The 20,378-nt window shown below is 47.7% G+C and overlaps 1 protein-coding gene across 3 annotated transcripts in view; it reads right to left on the bottom strand.

Moving 5' to 3' along the window:
- ADAMTS3 (ADAM metallopeptidase with thrombospondin type 1 motif 3) overlaps nucleotides 1-20,378 on the bottom strand; it is a 276,553-nt gene that overhangs the window by 75,954 nt on the left and 180,221 nt on the right. For all 3 annotated transcript variants that reach the window (XM_066574067.1, XM_066574068.1, XM_066574069.1), the window contains exons 12-13: nucleotides 11,688-11,833; nucleotides 8,622-8,797 (exon numbers count right to left, since the gene is read on the bottom strand). In XM_066574067.1, the coding sequence (XP_066430164.1) occupies nucleotides 8,622-8,797; nucleotides 11,688-11,833 (322 nt within the window). The remainder of the gene's footprint in view (nucleotides 1-8,621; nucleotides 8,798-11,687; nucleotides 11,834-20,378) is intronic.

Below are 20,378 nucleotides of genomic sequence, written 5' to 3'. Positions count from 1 at the left end.
GGCAATTCAAGAAAGTGATGGGAACGACACAGCAACGTATAGGGCAAGTGAGGGGCTACATGTTGGGCTGCATCTCAAGCTCCCAGGTCCCACTGTTAAGCCACAATAGCGGCAAGAGTGGGCCCCCCCCCCTCCCAACAATTTTTACTTCTGAAAAGCCTTCATTAGCAATGCATACCTTAGCTAAGCACCACACTACCTTCAACAAAGCACAATCACTGCCTGCATGACACTCCGCTGCCACTTCTCCTGGGTTACATGCTGCCCAACCCCCCCTGCACAACCCAGTGTCCACAGCGCACACCAAATTGTCCCTGCGCAGCCTTCAGCTGCCCTCATGCAACGCCACACTCATGTCTATTTATAAATGCGTCTGCCATGAGAAGGAACCGCAGGCACACACTGCAGAGGGTTGGCACGGCTAGGCAGCGACCCTCTTTAAAAGGGGCGGGGCGATAGCCCACAATGCTGTACAGAAGCAATGAGAAATATAATCCTGTGCCACCGCCATCAGGAGCTGCACACGTGGGCATAGCAATGGGGAACCTATGTGCCACACACTATTCATTCTGTCAAGGTGTCTGCATGCCCCAGTCAGACCGCGATTTTTTATAAATAGTCACAGGCAGGTACAACTCCGCAATGGGAATTCCGTGTGCACCCACAGCATGGGTGGCTCCCTGGAACCCACCGGCTGTACATAAATGTATCCCATTGAACTGCCCTGGACAGCAGAGCTAACGTCAGATTAAATGCAGGTGGGCTTCGGCCCACACTGCATGCCCCAACCTGACCGGGCTTTTTAATTCATAGACACAGGCAGGTACAACTCCCTATTGGGAAGTCCCTGTGGACCGACAGCATGGGTGGGTGCCAGGAAGCCACCGGCGGCACATAAATATATCCCATTGCATTGCCCATCACAGCTGAGGTAATGTCATGTTTAATGCAGGTGGGCTTCGGCCCACACTGCATGCCCCAGTCAGACAGGGGTTCTTTAGAAGTGGACACATGTAGTTACAACTCCGTGTGGACCGACAGCATGGGTGGCTCCCTGGAACCCACCGGCGGTACATAAATATATCCCATTGCAGTGCCCAGCACAGCTGATGTAACGTCAGCAGTAATGCAGGTGGGCAAAAAATTAATTGGATTACACTGTAGGCGAGGACCCCAAAAAATTGGTGTACCAACAGTACTAATGTACCTCAGAAAAATTGCCCATGCCCAACCATGAGGGCAGGTAAAACCCATTAATCGCTTTGGTTAATGTGGCTTAATTGGTAACTAGGCCTGGAGGCGGCCCAGTTAAATGAAAAATTGGTTCAGGTGCAAGTTTCAGGCGCTTTAATGAGCATTGAAACGTAAAAAAATTGTTTACAAAAATTATATGACCAAGCCTTGTGGGCCTAAGAAAAATTGCCCGTTCGGCGTGATTACGTGAGGTTTCAGGAGGAGGAGGAGGAGGAATATTATACACAGATTGATGAAGCAAAAATGTCCCCGTTTTTGATGGTGATAGAGAACGATGCTTCCATCCGCGGGTGCAGCCTACGTATTGCTTAGGTATCGCTGATGTCCGCTGGTGAAGAAGAGAAGTCTGGGAAAATCCATAGTAACATAGTATGTAAGGCCGAATGAAGAAATTGTCCATCTAGTCCAGCCTGTCTATCCTACTGTGTTGATCCAGGCTTTGTTCATCTTGATGAGTGTAAGCCTGTCGGCACTGTCGGTTGACAGGCGGGTACGCTTATCCGTGATTATTCCCCCAGCCGCACTAAGCACCCTCTCTGACAAGACGCTAGCCGCAAGACAAGCAAGCACCTCCAGGGCATACAGCGCGAGTTCAGGCCACGTGTCCAGCTTCGACACCCAGTAGTTGTAGGGGGCAGAGGCGTCACGGAGGACGGCCGTGCGATCGGCTACGTACTCCCTCACCATCCTTTTACAGTGCTCCCGCCGACTCAGCCTTGACTGGGGAGCGGTGACACAGTCTTGCTGGGGAGCCATAAAGCTGGCAAAGGCCTTGGAGAATGTTCCCCTGCCTGCGCTGTACATGCTGCCTGATCTCTGTGCCTCCCCTGCTACCTGGCCCTCGGAACTGCGCTGTCGGATGGGAATTTTACCATCAGTTTGTCCGCCAGGGTCCTGTGGTATAGCATCACTCTCGAACCCCTTTCCTCTTCGGGTATGAGAGTGGAAAGGTTCTCCTTATACCGTGGGTCGAGCAGTGTGTACACCCAGTAATCCGTAGTGGCCAGAGTGCGTGTAACGCGAGGGTCACGAGAAAGGCATCCTAACATGAAGTCAGCCATGTGTGCCAGGGTACCTGTACGCAACACATGGCTGTCCTCACTAGGAAGATCACTTTCAGGATCCTCCTCCTCTTCCGGCCATACACGCTGAAAGGATGACAGGCAAGCAGCATGGGTACCCTCAGCAGTGGGCCAAGCTGTCTCTTCCCCCACCTCCTCATGCTCCTCCCCCTCCTCCTCCTCCTCAACGCGCTGAGATATAGACACGAGGGTGCTCTGACTATCCAGCGACGTACTGTCTTCCCCCGCCTCCGTTTCCGAGTGCAAAGCGTCTGCCTTTATGCTTTGCAGGGAACTTCTCAAGAGGCATAGCAGAGGAATGGTGACGCTAATGATTGCAGCATCCCTGCTCACCATCTGGGTAGACTCCTCAAAGTTTCCAAGGACCTGGCAGATGGCTGCCAACCAGGCTCACTCTTCTGTAAAGAATTGAGGAGGCTGACTCCCACTACGCCGCCCATGTTGGAGTTGGTATTCCATTATAGCTCTACGCTGCTCATAGAGTCTGGCCAACATGCGGAGCGTAGAGTTCCACCGTGTGGGCACGTCGCACAGCAGTCAGTGCACTGGCAGATTAAACCGATGTTGCAGGGTCCGCAGGGTGGCAGTGTCCGTCTTGGAGTTGCGGAAATGTGCGCTGACCCAGCGCACCTTTCCGAGCAGGTATGACAAGCGTGGGTAGCTTTTCAGAAAGCGCTGAACCACCAAATTAAATACATGGGCCAGGCATGGCACGTGCGTGAGGCTGCCGAGCTGCAGAGCCGCCACCAGGTTACGGCCGTTGTCACACACGACCATGCCCGGTTGGAGGCTCAGCGGCGAAAGCCAGCGGTCGGTCTGCTCTGTCAGACCCTGCAGCAGTTCGTGGGCCATGTGCCTCTTCTCTCCTAAGCTGAATAGTTTCAGCACGGCCTGCTGACGCTTGCCCACCGCTGTGCTGCCACGCCGCGCGACAGCGACTGCTGGCGACGTGCTGCTGCTGACACATCTTGATTGCGAGACAGAGGTTGCGTTGGAGGAGGAGGGTGGTTAAGTGGAGGAAGCATACACCGCCGCAGATACCAGCACCGAGCTGGGGCCCGCAATTCTGGGGGTGGGTAGGACGTGAGCGGTCCCAGGCTCTGACTCTGTCCCAGCCTCCACTAAATTCACCCAATGTGCCGTCAGGGAGATATAGTGGCCCTGCCCGCCTGTGCTTGTCCACGTGTCCGTTGTTAAGTGGACCTTGGCAGTAACCGCGTTGGTGAGGGCGCGTACAATGTTGCGGGAGACGTGGTCGTGCAGGGCTGGGACGGCACATCTGGAAAAGTAGTGGCAACTGGGAACCGAGTAGCGCGGGGCCGCCGCCGCCATCATGCTTTTGAAAGCCTCCGTTTCCACAAGCCTATACGGCAGCATCTCCAGGCTGATCAATTTGGCAATGTGCACGTTTAACGCTTGAGCGTGCGGGTGCGTGGCGGCGTACTTGCGCTTGCGCTCAAACAGTGGCGCTAGCGACGTCTGGACGCTGCGCTGAGAGACATTGCTGGATGGGGCCGAGGACAGCGGAGGTGAGGGTGTGGGTGCAGGCCAGGAGACAGTAGTGCCTGTGTCCTCAGAGGGGGGTTGGATCTCAGTGGCAGGTTGGGGCACAGGGGGAGAGGCAGTGGTGCAAACCGGAGGCGGTGAACGGCCTTCGTCCCACCTTGTGGGGTGCTTGGCCATCATATGCCTGCGCATGCTGGTGGTGGTGGCTCCCCAGCTGATCTTGGCGCGACAAAGGTTGCACACCACTGTTCGTCGGTTGTCAGGCGTCTCTGTGAAAAACTGCCACACCGTAGAGCACCTTGACCTCTGCAGGGTGGCATGGGGCGAGGGGGAGCTTTGGGAAACAGTTGGTGGATTATTCGGTCTGGCCCTGCCTCTACCCCTGGCCACCGCACTGGCTCAGCCTGTGCCCACACCCTGACTTGGGCCTCCGCGTCCTCGCCCGCGTCCACGTCCTCTAGGCCTACCCCTACCCCTCAGCATGCTGTATTACCAGTAGTGCAGAAACAGAACGCTGTAATTAAATGTGCCACTTATTGGCCTGTGGTTGGAGGCTGACTTCGCTTACGGAACGCACAGCAGAGCCAGGAAAGAATTTTGCGCAAGCCTGCTGTAACACTTAGCTGGCTGCATATGAATTAGGACAACTACCCCCAGCACAGACCCGGTACACTGAGGACGGTCACAGGCAGCCCAAATAGATTTTTTTTCCCAAATGTTTTTGGAAAGGCCCACTGCCTATATACACTGTATATGTCTTCTCTCTTTGCGTCACCACTACTGGCCCTGGAGTATGTAAAATAACTGCAAACTGTTGCACTGTGGACTGGAATACAGCGGTGATGTAACAGCCAACACAGAGCCAGGAAATAATTTTGCGCAAGCCTGCTGTAACACTTAGCTGGCTGCGTATGAATTAGGACAACTACCCCCAGCACAGACCCAGTACACTGAGGACGGTCACAGGCAGTCCAAATAGATTTTTTCTCCCAAATGTTTTTGGAAAGGCCCACTGCCTATATTCAATAAATATGTCTTCTGTCCCTGCCTCACCACCACTACTGGCCCTGGACTATGTATAATTACTGCAGGGCGCAATGCTCTGCACGGCCGATATACAAAAAAAAAAAAAAGTGCAACACTGCAAAAAGCAGCCTCCACACTACTGCACACGGTTAGATGTGGCCCTAAGAAGGACCGTTGGGGTTCTTGAAGCCTAAAATACTCCTAACACTCTCCCTATAGCAGCTCCAGCAAGACAGCACTTTCCCTGATCTCTGTCAGAACGCATCTGTGGCGAGCCGCGGGAGGGGCCGATTTATATACTCGGGTGACACCTGATCTCGCCAGCCACTCACTGCAGGGGGGTGGTATAGGGCTTGAACGTCGCAGGGGGAAGTTGTAATGCCTTCCCTGTCTTTCTATTGGACAGAAAAGCGCACTAACGTCTCAGAGATGAAAGTGAAAGTAACTCGAACATCGCGTGGTGCTCGTTTCGAATAACGAGCATCTCGAACACGCTAATACTCGAACGAGTATCAAGCTCGGACGAGTACATTCGCTCATCTCTACTCATATTATATTACACTGGAATATAATTGGCATTCGGAAAAGTAGATCTCTAGACTGCCATAACCCATCTGTGAGCCTCACAGTACTGTAAATGCTACACGTTTGCATGTTCTTATAATTTTTGATTTCTGTAAATATTCTCCATTTGCTCCAATTTGGTATTTGATTCATAGACTAAAACATCATCATGTGATCTTCTACTAACCTACCGCGGGCTGATCAACATTCATGCCCTCTGACATCATACTAAGATCCAATGTCTTCTGTAAAGAACATTCCACTCAGCACAGTTCTAAAGAACTCATAATGACATCCGTGTAGTTCAATTTGTTAAATATTGTGGTGGTATTGTTTTTTTAGCAGATGTTCCAAATTACCATCTGTGGTTTTACTGTATGTTGTTGACAATATGACACTATATCCATCTAGTTTGCTGTGTGCGTGGTATATAAATATCTGATCATCAGCAGAGTCCCTGAAAATGTTACAAGAATCTTGGCAACTTTTTGTTTGTACAAGGTCTTCCAAGGTTATTTTCCAACCACACTCAAAAGTATATTGCTTTATACAAATATTAAATGTCTTTCTCTGGCAGCGAAAAACGTTTGGGGTTGTGCCTTTATAACCAGAATAAATGTATCGTTAGATTCGTTGTAGAGACAAATGTAATTCATATCTAACTGTTGGGAAGCTGTTTGCTCAGTTGCCTATCCTGATGCATTTTCTACCTCTTGCCGTGACTCTTCATTTGTAAGGTTTTAGTAAAGAACCTACAACAGATTTTTGTTATTTATCTAACAAAATGTCTCGTATTGATTCTGCAAACTACTTAAAAATGTATTACCCTGATTCTACACCTAAATGCATCTTTACAAAATTATAATTAATATGGCAATAAGACGATGCGTGTCAGTACTGCCAAGACTCTTCATCTTTTCTGCTCAACTTGACTTTGCCCGAACACCAAGTTAGGCAATATAACTATAGCATCCAGTCTTCTCAAATGACGCAATTGTTTAGCTCAGTGCTGACCAATGTTGACTGCCCACAATACTATTCCTTAATTCAGAGTGTATAATTCAAAGGATATTCCAGCAACAGACATATATCCATAGGATATGCCATAAATCCGCTCAGTATGGTCTAACTGTTGAGTCACCCAATGATTGGGAGAACGGGACTAAATTTTAATCAGATAGCTAGCAGTCTCCATGGGAGTCTATTGAGAATGACAGAAACATCTATGTAAGGGCCCATTCACATGTGTCTGGCCATTCAGTCAATCTAATCAAGTGATTGAATAGCTTACTATGGCTTGCGTTTGTGACTGGTGGCATCAGCTGATGACAGACATCTCCTAATAGACAGTTGTACAAAAAACCCTGGATGACGCAAATAATATATGGTAAAGAGGCTATCTCAAAATCTACAATTATTTCCTATTCACAGATTAGGGGTAACTTTATGATCGGTGGGGGTCCTGTGTACCCCTCTCCTCCTCACTCTGGCTCACTGTACCTCCTGCAATGTGGAGGAGATTAAATGGTATGATGGTCGCGTATGCATGGTGCTGCTCCATTCATTTTTGTTTAATCGTTTTTTATTGATTTTTAGCAAATAAAAATACATACAAATTAACAAGTAGGTCATGCAGGACCCTTAAACAGAACATATAACAGGATAAGACATTATTGACCAACCTGGATCCAGCGCCATGCTTAACTCCTTGTGACAATCAGAGAGTATTGAGCTATTCAATGTAAAGATGAAGCAACTACCTACATAACCGATCTTTTACAGAGTTGCGTTGTGCTAGCGGATCCCAACAATGAGGTATGCAACTAACTTAGTACCATCCAAAATAAAATCTCGACCAAGGAGGAAAATCAAAGAACAGAAGGGAGAGAGAAAGGAGGGGAAAAAGAAAACGGGACGGGGGGAATAATAAAAAGACATATATGTTGAGCGGAAGGAGGGGTTGCGGCAAGGGGTTTAAGACAGAAACCCTTGTCTTCTAGCAAAGGATACTGGACGACCCTGAGTCTAATGTGAGTTTTAAGAAAATAGGTTGTGGTGATGATTCAAAGTCAATCCATGGTCAACACACCGACAGAAATTTATCAGTTTCCCTGAAGGGTTCTGTGCACATTTCCGTCATATGGCATCAAGGGAACAATGGTGCTTTGCCAATGGCGCAGAATAACTGTTCTAGCAGCAGCCAGGAAAAAGCAAAGTAAGTCCTTCTTCTGTACACTAATTGATCCAGGCAATATGGAAAGAATGGCTACTTGGGGGGTATTGTCTATCCTTTTCTGGCTAATTTGGTTATATGTAGAGAATACCTTGTTCCAAAAGGGCCACTATAAGACGCAACTCCAACAGACATGCGTCATAGTGCCCCTATTGGTTCCACAGTGCCAACATACATCAGCCACAGAAGCGAAAATGGCATGTAGGTGCTCCATTCATTTTAAGTGGGACAGCTGTGTAAGACTTCCACCGATCAGAAAAGTTATCCTCTATCCTGTGGATAGCAATAACTTTAGATTTTAAGATAACTTCTTTAATCCTAAAAGCGTACTGTAGTTTAAGCATCTCCGACAAACTGCCGTAATAGCAGTTGGTCCCTGACCAATTAGTCATTTATTCACTACTACTGTTGGTTATTCAAAGCTAAAGTTAACAAAAAGAATACACCACGTGGCATATTCCTTGCAGTTCATTAATAAGGTCAATATAAGCCTCCTATATAAAATCACACAAATTAAACTGCAAGAGAAACACCCAAACCTGGAGTCTCTTCTATATCCACAAATCATTAATTTATTACATGGAATACATTTTTAGTTACACATTGCTGTTAATAAGTTAAAATACTCTAACACTCCCCAAAATGTATAATCTGCTAAACCCTGCAATGCAAAAGGTTAAAGTGTACCTGTACCCTCACCTTCAGAGCGCTTCAGCTCTGTTGGCCTTTTCAGCTCCTTCCGACAGTTGAAGACAGCTCCATATAGCCCCTTATATAGCACTATATGGGGTCGTCTTTCATGAGATAAAGAAACTATATCAGAATATATATATATATATATATATATATATATATATATATATATATATATATATATATATTTATATTTATTTTATTTTTTTTCTCTGATTTTATAGAACTTCACGATGTTGTTCCTACATAAAAAGACTTCTTACCATCAGGATGCTCATAGGGTAGCCAATGGTGTTTTGCATTATGGAACTCAAATTGGGAATTCTTCTGCTGACATTGCTGTGCTCTAAAGTCTTCAAAGTGCTTGGGACATTCTTCAGTATTGCACAACTGATATTCATAGTTTAGTCCAGGACAGTCTTGTCCACCATTTACTGGCCTAAAAAAAGTTGATGTAAATTTATATGGCACTCTATCAAAAAATGCAGTAGTAACAGCATCTTGAACATGAACTCTATGAACAGATATATAATGGATTGGGGAATTCAAAAAAGGGACTGAAATTGGAACACCTTAAGACCAGGCTCACACGAGCGGATTCCAATTGCAGAATTCGGGATTAGCGTCCGCACAGAGGATCCTCAGCAAAACGTGGCTATTGAAAACCATGTAAATTTGCTTTTTCACGCACACTTGTGGATATGAATTGTGTATTGCGTGAGTGTAGGAGAAATCACAACACGCTCTATTTTGCTGTAGACTCGGCACAGACAGCCTCCAATTAAGTCAATGCATAGGCATTTGCTTAACATTGCGTATGGGTCACGTCATCGCTAAGTGATGGCGCGGGAGATTCAAACCTTTAAAAAAATCTGTACTGCACATGACCGACCACCAGCCAGCGCAGTCATCCGCAATACAAGAAAAGAACATACGCAGGGTCATCGGCCCGGTTAACAGCTGGAATCTGCTGTGGGCCTCCTGCATGCAGAATCCGGTCCCCCCGTATGAGCTCAGCCTAACTCGAAGAAGCAGATATTGCAAAAATAGTGGTCAGCAAGGTCTGGGATACCAAACCTCTAGACACCAGATATTGCAGCACCAAACCACTGAACAACAAAAAAATTAACACAATACTCTGGGCCACCAGACAACGAGGCATCAGGAATTAATGAACTGTAAACTCGATCATGGACTGAAGTTTAGTTGCTATTTTGTTGACATACAACATTTATGAAGACTAATGAAACTTCATATACAGTCATGAGAAAAAGAAAGTACGCTCTCTTTGAAGTCTATGGTTTTATCGGGAAATAATAAAAAACATCTAGTCTTTAGAAGCAGTTAAAGTTAGATATATACAACCTCAGATGAACAACAACACATGACTAATTACACTGTGTCATTATTTATTTAAAAAAACTAAGCAAAAATGTAGAACAGTGTGTGAAAAATTAAGTACACCATTGTTCCTTACATAGCAGAGAGAGTAAGTAGTACCCAGGAGCTGCTAATGAAAATGCACTTGATAAATTGATCATTAGCAAGTGTGACCACCTTTACAAAAGCAGACTTTTGGCAATTTGCTGATCTGGAGTATTCAGCCATATGTTAACACTATCTATCAAGGGGGAAAGACATCAGCAATTATTTTATAGCAGCAATTGTTGTTGCCCACCCATCTGGGAAGGGTTATAAGGCCATTTCCAAACAGTCTAGAGTCCATCCTGTTAAAAAAGATTATTCAAAGTGGAAAGCATTCAAAACAGTAGACAATCTTCCAAGCATTTGATATCCTAGCAAATTTACTCCAAAGTCAGACTGTGCAATTCTCAGAGAAAACTGAAGACTGCAAAAAACCCAAAAGTTACATGTCAGACTCTAAAGGCCTCAATTAGTATGTTAAATGTTCAAGATAGTACAGAGGGGTAACATTGCTCATTAGGGAGAGCACCAAGAAGGTGAGCGAGTGGACTTATAAGGCCATTAATGCTCATCTGGGAAATATATGCAAATAAGGAAGATGGAACAATATCTCTGCAGCGCCACTTATTGGATGGCAGCGTTCCTGCAAATCAATGTCCGACCCTTTATATTGGTCCGTGTAACATTTATTGGGAATTGAAAACTAAGCATCACAGGCCTTTCACTAGCCAAGCCAGAATCCTACTGCACACTGATGAGGGAAAAACACCCCAAAACAGCTGTCTGTGTATGGATTCTGGCTTGGTTTTTAATTGTATCTTCCCTATTTGCAAATATTCAAGTTAATTACAGTATAATAAGAGAAAGACTGAACAAGTATGGCTTGTTTGGATGGGTTGCGAGGAGAAAGTTTCTTCTTCTTTCTAAAAAGAACATGGTAGTAAAACTAACGTTTGCAAAGCTGCATCTGAAAAAAACAAGACTTCTGGAACAATGTTCGTCGGGCAGACAAGACCAAATTGGTGATATTTGGCCATAATGTGCAACGCCATCTTTGGCAAAAACCAAACACAACCCATCAGCATAAACACCTTATATCAACTGTCAGGCACTGTGGTGGACGGGTAATGATTTGGGCTTGTTTTGCAGACACATAAACTGCAATCATTGGGTCAACCATTAACTCCTTTGTATAGCAAAGTATTCTAGAGTCAAATGTGAGGCCATCTATCTAAAAGCTAAAGCTTGACCGAAACTGGGTCTTGCCACAGGACAATGATCCCAAGCACACCAGCACATCTACATCAGCATGGCAGAAAAAGAAAATAATCAAGGTATTGTGATGGCCCCGTCAAAGTCCAGACCTCAACCCAATTGAAATGCTGTGGTGGGACCTTAAGAGAGCTATACATAAATTGATGCCCACAAACCTCAATGAACTGAAGCAACATTATAAAGAAGAGTGGGCCAAAATTCCTCCAGAAGAATGTGAGAGACTGATAACGTCATATAGAAAACAACTGCTTCAAGTTATTGCTGCTAAAGGTGGTTCTACAAGCTATTAATTCATAGAGTGTGCTTAATTTTTCACACACTGCTTCTGCAGTTTGGCCCAGTTTTTGTTAAATAAATAATGCCATGGTGTAATTTGTCACATGTTGTTGTTCTTTTGAGATTGTATATATGACCATTTAAGGACCAGATTTTTTTTATCCCTTCATATGTAAAACCATAGAATTCAAAGAGAGTCTATTTACTTTTCCACATAACTGTATTTTTCAGAAATCAAAGGAAATTAAGTACACTGAGACTGTCAGCTGCTTGCAGGTAAATGGCACACATTTGCCAAGAATCATTTAATAATAGCTGTAAAAGTTCATGTCATATAAATACACTCTACTTACATTGGGTTATTGCACTGACGAGTTCTGAAACGGACACCTATACCACAAGTTCTTGAACAAGTGCCGAACTTTGTCCATGCTCCCCAGTTACCATCTTGTTTGATTTGGTTAGTGGTCCTCCACATACAGTGACCCTTGTAGCACCACTAAATAGGAAACAGGTCATGTTTTACTGTCATTTATAGGTTACAAATTAAAGTTAAAAAAAATCAAAATCCTAAATGCATTGAAAACTCTGGTAATGAGTAATGAGAAACAACTCCTTTAGAGATGTGCTTTATTGAATCCACGGCACACAGGAAAACTGGAGCTGAGAAAGAGATTCTCTTCTGCCGGTCTAAAGAGGAAGGGTGCAACTGTGTGTCTAGAAGCATCTTCAGGAGCTCTGTGAATAGGAATAGCACCTCTATGGGAAACACTGTAACTGGCACCTCTATGGGAAATACTGTGACTGGCACCTCTATGGGAACACTGTGATTGGCACCTCTATGGGAAACACTGTGAATGGTACCTCTATGGGAAACACTGTGATGGCACCTCTATAGGAAACAGTGACTGGCACCCTTATGGGAATTACTGTGACTGGCACCTCTATGGGACACGGTGACTTTACCTGTAATAAAAACACTGTGACTGGCACCTCTATGGGAAATTCTGTGACTGGCATCTGTAATGGAAGCACTGTGACTGGCACTTCTATGGGAAACACTGTGACTGGCACCTCTAATGGAAACACTGTGACTGGCACCTCTAATGGAAACACTGTGACTGGCACCTCTAATGGAAACACTGTGACTGGTACCTCTAATGGAAACACAGTGACTGGCATTTCTAATGGAAACACAGTGACTGGCACCTCAATGGGAAACACTGTGACTGGCACCTCTAATGGAAACACAGTTGGCTGGGGAACACTTTAGCTGTTACCTGTGTAGGGGAACAATGTGGCTGGAAACTTGTACAGAGTCAGGGTGGTTTCACACATGCGCCCAGGGTTCCACTTTCCTGCTCCGTTCGGGTAGTAGGAAAGAAGAATCCCCGCACTGCTCCATCTCAGGACGTCAAAGAGACCCCATTGAATATAACGGAGTTCTGTTCAATTTCCGCCCAGCTGCCCGACTTCTAGACAGAGGGAAAAGTTCTGCATGCAGCACTTTTTCTTTCGCTATTTTGAGTCGGATCTGCGCCAGTTCCTCTGACAGGAGGTCCCAACACAGATGTGAAACCACTCTAAGGGCGAGCACCCACTGGCGTTTTTTTACCTGCGTTTTGCGTTTTGCGTTTTGCGTTTTTCCTGCACAGGCATAGAGATAACATGTGTTCCTGTCCACTGGCGTTTTTTTTGCGTTGCGTTTGCGTTTTTAACATAGGAACTGTCAGTTGCATATGTGTCCCTATTTTTCTCCTAATGCACCCATGAATGTCAATGGAAATTAACGGAAAACGCCGCGAAAACGCCGCGAAAAACGCCGCGAAAAACGCGCGGAAAAAACGCGAGAAACGCGGCGAAAACGCTGCGTTTTTTTCCCGCGGAGAACGCAAACGCCAGTGGGTGCTCGCCCTAAGGCCGGTGTCACATGGACATATTGCGCACATGAAAATTTTGTGCGCGCAATATGCAGAAAATAGAACGCATTGACTTTAGAGGGTTAGTTCACAATCATGTATTTTGCGTGTGCAATTGCATCACGCAAAAAAAAAATAAATCACAGCATGTTCTATATAATCCTGAGCATTTGCGCAGGAAAAGAATACATCTTGAACTCATTAAACTAATTGGCAATTACAATGGCTGAGAGCATTGGTACGCTGTTGCACATGCAAATATGCAACACCCAATGCGTAGAAATGCGGCGCAAATGCATATATGCTTGTGTAACATAAGCCTAAAGCTGTGGTGGGCATGTGTACTGGGAAACACGGAGGCCAGCACCTTCATGGAGGAATATTGTGTCTGATGCTTGTACTGGGGGGAATACAATGGCTGACACTGCTATGGGAAACATTGAGGCTGACACTTGCATTGGGGCAACAACTGCTGCTAAATGTACGGGGGAACAATGGCTGGCACTTGTACTGGGAAACATTGAGGCTGACACTTGTGGGGGCGCAGTGACCAGCACCTCTATGGGAAACACTGTGGCTGCCATTTATATAGTTAAATAGTGTGGCAAGTACCTGTATGGGGGAAGACTGTGGAGACTGGCTATTATGGAGACTGGCTATTATGCCAAGGTTGGGGTGAGGCTGAATTTGTAAAATTTCTAAATATTGAAAAAGTGCAAAACACAAGAGATTTACAGGTTTCAATAAATCCTACAACAATGAAAGATAAAAATCTATTTGCTTTCTGTACTCCTCATATGTGTGGTCTTCTGGTTAGACTCACACTGTTTTACTAGGTGGTGGTACACCACTGAAAGGGATTTACAGTGCCAGAAGTTATACTGCAGCACAGTGTATGTCACCAGATGCATGTAACTATTACAAGGCTAGGATCTACTGTACCATGCAAATGGGAACTGCTAAAACTGAGAAATCTGCAAAAATAATAATCCAAACAGTTTCCAGCTTCTTTTTAGCCAATACGGGAATCCATGTAGAAAAAAGTAATAAAACTGTAAGATGTCATATAATTAATCCTTGTAAAAATATGAATGCCCATATAATTAATACCAATAAAAATACCATCTTATATTGGCAGGCAAGAGCCCCAATAAAGCAGCAGGAGGCTACATTTGGCAGGTGAGATGCGCTACTGATGCCACCGGCATTATGTCATCTCAGTTAAAGGTTTGTTATTTTAGGATGATGTCCGCAAAGTGATTGTTTATGTGGACGGTCACTGCCAATAGCGCAGCCAAATGTTAATACATTTAGAGATTCTTATTGGAATGCGAAAGCTCCGTGTTTCAAGTGGTCTGCTCTAATAAAAGCATGATTATTTTGGGTTCGGTTGGGGTGGTTGCTTTTCAGATTTAATACCTTCGCAAAGTAGGAAAAATATATCTATATAAAATATTGACTTTAAAATACATTAAGGAAGCTCATTTCATGGTTTTATGCATTCAGAGGAATAAAGAAGCTTTTCATTTATATACTGGGTTTCATATTCCCATTCATTGTTAAGACTAGAGATGAGCGAACGTACTCGTCCGAGTTTGATACTCGTTGGAGTATTAGCGTGTTCGAGATGCTCGTTACTCGAGACGTGTACCACGCGATGTTCGAGTTACTTTCACTATCATCTCTGAGACGTTAGCGCGCTTTTCTGGTCAATAGAAAGACAGGGAAGGCATTACAACTTCCCCCTGCGACGTTCAAGCCCTATACCACCCCCCTGCAGTGAGAGGCTGGCGAGATCAGGTGTCACCCGAGTATATAAATCGGCCCCTCCCGCGGCTCGCCACAGATGCATTCTGACAGAGATCAGGGACAGTGCTGCTGGTGCCGGAGCTGCTATAGGGAGAGCGTTAGGAGTTATTTTAGGCTTCAAGAACCCCAACGGTCCTTCTTAGGGCCACATTTAACCGTGTGCAGTAGTGTGGAGGCTGCTTTTTGCAGTGTTGCACATTTTTTTTTTTTTTGTATATCGGCCGTGCAGAGCATTGCGTCCTGCAGTAATTTTACATTGTCCAGGGCCAGTAGTGGTGAGGCAGGGACAGAAGACATATTTAGTGTATATGGGCAGTGGGCCTTTCCAAAAACATTTGGGAAAAAAAATCTATTTGGGCTGCCTGTGACCGTCCTCAGTGTACTGGGTCTCTGCTGGGGGTAGTTGTCCTAATTCATACACAGCAGGCTTGCGCAAAATTCTTTTTTGCCTCTGTGTTGCCTCTTACATCACCGCTGTATTCCTGTCCACAAGTGTACTGGGTCCCTGCTGGAGGTAGTTGTCCTAATTCATACGCAGCCAGCTAAGTGTTACAGCAGGCTTGCGCAAAATTCTTTTCTGACTCTGCAGTGCGTTCCGTAAGCGAAGTCAGCCTCCAACCACAGGCCAATAAGCGGCACATTTAATTACAGCGTTCTGTTTCTGCACTACTGGTAATACACCATGCTGAGGGGTAGGGGTAGGCCTAAAGGACGTGGACGCGTCCGAGGACGCGGAGGCCCAAGTCAGGGTGTGGGCACAGGCCGAGCTCCTGATCCAGGTGTATCGCAGCCGACTGCTGCGGGATTAGGAGAGAGGCACGTTTCTGGCGTCCCCACATTCATCTCACAATTAATGGGTCCACGCGGTAGACCTTTATTAGAAAATGAGCAGTGTGAGCAGGTCCTGTCGTGGATGGCAGAAAGTGCATCCAGCAATCTATCGACCACCCAGAGTTCTGCGCCGTCCACTGCTGCAACTCTGAATCCTCTGGCTGCTGCTCCTCCTTCCTCCCAGCCTCCTCACTCCATTACAATGACACATTCTGAGGAGCAGGCAGACTCCCAGGAACTGTTCCCGGGCCCCTGCCCAGAATGGCCAGTAATGGTTCCTCTCCCACCGGAGGAGTTTGTCGTGACCGATGCCCAACCTTTGGAAAGTTCCCGGGGTCCGGGGGATGAGGCTGGGGACTTCCGGCAACTGTCTCAAGAGCTTTCAGTGGGTGAGGAGGATGATGACGGTGAGACACAGTTGTCTATCAGTGAGGTAGTAGTAAGGGCAGTAAGTCCGAGAGGGGAGCGCATAGAGGATTCGGAGGAAGAGCAGCAGGACAATGAGGTGACTGACCCCACCTGGTTTGCTACGCCTACTGAGGACAGGTCTTCAGAGGGGGAGGCAAGTGCAGCAGCAGGGCAGGCTGGAAGAGGCAGTGCGGTGGCCAGGGGTAGAGGCAGGACCAGACCGAATAATCCACCAACTGTTTCCCAAAGCGCCCCCTCGCGCCATGCCACCCTGCAGAGGCCGAGGTGCTCAAAGGTCTGGCAGTTTTTCACTGAGAGTGCAGACGACCGACGAACAGTGGTGTGCAACCTGTGTCGTGCCAAGATCAGCCGGGGAGCCACCACCACCAGCCTCACCACCACCAGCATGCGCAGACATATGATGGCCAAGCACCCCACAAGGTGGGACGAAGGCCGTTCACCGCCTCCGGTTTTCACCGCTGCCTCTCCCCCTGTTCCCCAACCTGCCACTGAGATCCAACCTCTCTCTCAGGACACAGGCACTACCGTCTCCTGGCCTGCACCCACACCCTCACCTCCGCTGTGCTTGGCCCCATCCACCAATGTCTCTCAGCGCACCGTCCAGCCGTCGCTAGCGTAAGTGTTGGAGCGCAAGCGCAAGCACGCTCAAGCGTTAAACGTGCACATAGCCAAATTTATCAGCCTGGAGATGCTGCCATATAGGGTTGTGGAAATGGAGGCTTTCAAAGGTATGATGGCGGTGGAGGCCCCGCGCTACTCAGTTCCCAGTCGCCACTACTTTTCCCGATGTGCCGTCCCAGCCCTGCACGACCACGTCTCCCGCAACATTGTACGCGCCCTCACCAACGCGGTTACTGCCAAGGTCCACTTAACAACGGACACGTGGACAAGCATAGGCGGGCAGGGCCACTATATCTCCCTGACAGCACATTGGGTGGATTTAGTGGAGGCTGGGACAGAGTCAGAGCCTGGGACCGCTCACGTTCTACCCACCCCCAGAATTGCGGGCCCCAGCTTGGTGGTGGTATCTGCGGCGGTGTATGCTTCTTCCACTCAACCACCCTCCTCCTCCTCCTCCTACACAACCTCTGTCTCGCAATCAAGATGTGTCAGCAGTAGCACGTCGCCAGCAGTCGGTGTCACGCGGCGTGGCAGCACAGCGGTGGGCAAGCGCCAGCAGGCCGTGCTAAAACTATTCAGCTTAGGAGAGAAGAGGCACACGGCCCACGAACTGCTGCAGGGTCTGACAGAGCAGACCGACCGCTGGATTGCGCCACTGATCCTCCAACCGGGCATGGTCGTGTGTGACAACGGCCGTAACCTGGTGGCGGCTCTGCAGCTCGGCAGCCTCACGCACGTGCCATGCCTGGCCCACGTCTTTAATTTGGTGGTTCAGCGCTTTCTGAAAAGCTACCCACGCTTGTCAGACCTGCTCGGAAAGGTGCGCCGGCTCTGCGCACATTTCCGCAAGTCCCACACGGACGCTGCCACCCTGCGTACCCTGCAACATCGGTTTCATCTCCCAGTGCACCGACTGCTGTGCGACGTGCCCACATGGTGGAACTCTACGCTCCACATGTTGGCCAGGCTCTATGAGCAGCGTAGAGCTATAGTGGAATACCAACTCCAACATGGGCGGCGCAGTGGGAGTCAGCCTCCTCAATTCTTTACAGAAGAGTGGGCCTGGTTGGCAGACATCTGCCAGGTCCTTGGAAACTTTGAGGAGTCTACCCAGATGGTGAGCGGCGATGCTGCAATCATTAGCGTCACCATTCCTCTGCTATGCCTCTTGAGAAGTTCCCTGCAAAGCATAAAGGCAGACGCTTTGCGCTCGGAAACAGAGGCGGGGGAAGACAGTATGTCGCTGGATAGTCAGAGCACCCTCCTGTCTATATCTCAGCGCGTTGAGGAGGAGGAGGAGGAGGAGGGGGAGGAGCATGAGGAGGAGGGGGAAGAGACAGCTTGGCCCACTGCTGAGGGTACCCATGCTGCTTGCCTGTCATCCTTTCAGCGTGTATGGCCTGAGGAGGAGGAGGAGGAGGATTCTGAAAGTGATCTTCCTAGTGAGGACAGCCATGTGTTGCGTACAGGTACCCTGGCACACATGGCTGACTTCATGTTAGGATGCCTTTCTCGTGACCCTCGCGTTACACGCATTCTGGCCACTACGGATTACTGGGTGTACATACTGCTCGACCCACGGTATAAGGAGAACCTTTCCACTCTCATACCCGAAGAGGAAAGGGGTTCGAGAGTGATGCTATACCACAGGACCCTGGCGGACAAACTGATGGTAAAATTCCCATCCGACAGCGCTAGTGGCCGAAGGCGCAGTTCCGAGGGCCTGGTAGCAGGGGAGGCGCAGAGATCAGGCAGCATGTAAAGCACAGGCAGGGGAACACTCTCTAAGGCCTTTGACAGCTTTCTGGCTCCCCAGCAAGACTGTGTCACCGCTCCCCAGTCAAGGCTGAGTCGGCGGGAGCACTGTAAAAGGATGGTGAGGGAGTACGTAGCCGATCGCACGACCGTCCTCCGTGACGCCTCTGCCCCCTACAACTACTGGGTGTCAAAGCTGGACACGTGGCCTGAACTCGCGCTGTATGCCCTGGAGGTGCTTGCTTGTCCTGCGGCTAGCGTCTTGTCAGAGAGGGTGATTAGTGCGGCTGGGGGAATAATCACGGATAAGCGTACCCGCCTGTCAACCGACAGTGCCGACAGGCTTACACTCATCAAGATGAACAAAGCCTGGATTTCCCCAGACTTCTCTTCTCCACCAGCGGACAGCAGCGATACCTAAACAATACGTAGGCTGCACCCGCGGATGGAAGCATTGTTCTCTATCACCATCAAAAACGTGGACCTTTTAGCTTCATCAATCTGTGTATAATATTCATCCTCTTCCTCCTGCTCCTCCTCCTGAAACCTGACGTAATCACGCCGAACGGGCAATTTTGTCTTAGGCCCACAAGGCTCAGTCATATAATTTTTGTAAACAATTTTTATACGTTTCAATGTTCATTAAAGCGTTGAAACATTCACCTGAACCAATTTTTACTTTAACTGGGCTGCCTCCAGGCCTAGTTACAAATGAAGCCACATTAACCAAAGCGATTAATGGGTTTCACCTGCCCTCTTGGTTGGGTATGGGCAATTTTTCTGACGTACATTAGTACTGTTGGTACACCAATTTTTTGGGGCCCTCGCCTACAGTGTAATCCAACTAATTTTTTGCCCACCTGCATTAAAGCTGAAATTACATCAGCTGTGTTCGGCACTGCAATGGGATATATTTATGTACCGCCGGTGGGTTCCTGGGAGCCACCCATGCTGTCGGTCCACACGGAGTTGTAACTGCATGTGTCTACTTCTAAAGAACCCCAGTCTGACTGGGGCATGCCGTTTGGGCCGAAGCCCACCTGTATTAAACATGACATTACCTCAGCTGTGCTGGGCACTACAATGGGATATATTTATGTACCGCTGGTGGGTTCCAGGGAGCCACCCATGCTGTGGGTCCACAGGGACTTCACAATAGGGAGTTGTACCTGCCTGTGTCTATGAATTAAAAACCCCGGTCAGGTTGGGGCATGCAGTGTGGGCCGAAGCCCACCTGCATTTAATCTGACGTTAGCTCTGCTGTCCAGGGCAGTTCAATGGGATACATTTATGTACAGCCGGTGGGTTCCAGGGAGCCACCCATGCTGTGGGTGCACACGGAATTCCCATTGTGGAGTTGTACCTGCCTGTGACTATTTATAAAAAACCACGGTCTGACTGGGGCATGTAGACACCTTGACAGAATGAATAGTGTGTGGCACATAGGTTCCCCATTGCTATGCCCACGTGTGCAGCTCCTGATGGCGGTGGCACAGGATTATATTTCTCATTGCTTCTGTACAGCATTGTGGGCTATCGCCCCGCCCCTTTTAAAGAGGGTCGCTGCCTAGCCGTGCCAACCCTCTGCAGTGTGTGCCTGCGGTTCCTCCTCATGGGAGATGCACTTATAAATAGACATGAGGGTGGTGTGGCATGAGGGCAGCTGAAGGCTGCGCAGGG

The sequence above is a fragment of the Eleutherodactylus coqui genome, chromosome 7 (genome assembly GCF_035609145.1).
Source record: "Eleutherodactylus coqui strain aEleCoq1 chromosome 7, aEleCoq1.hap1, whole genome shotgun sequence".
Lineage (NCBI taxonomy): Eukaryota > Metazoa > Chordata > Amphibia > Anura > Eleutherodactylidae > Eleutherodactylus > Eleutherodactylus coqui.
The sequence above is the reverse complement of the archived record's forward strand: the minus strand, read 5'-3'. Positions and strand labels throughout refer to the sequence as shown.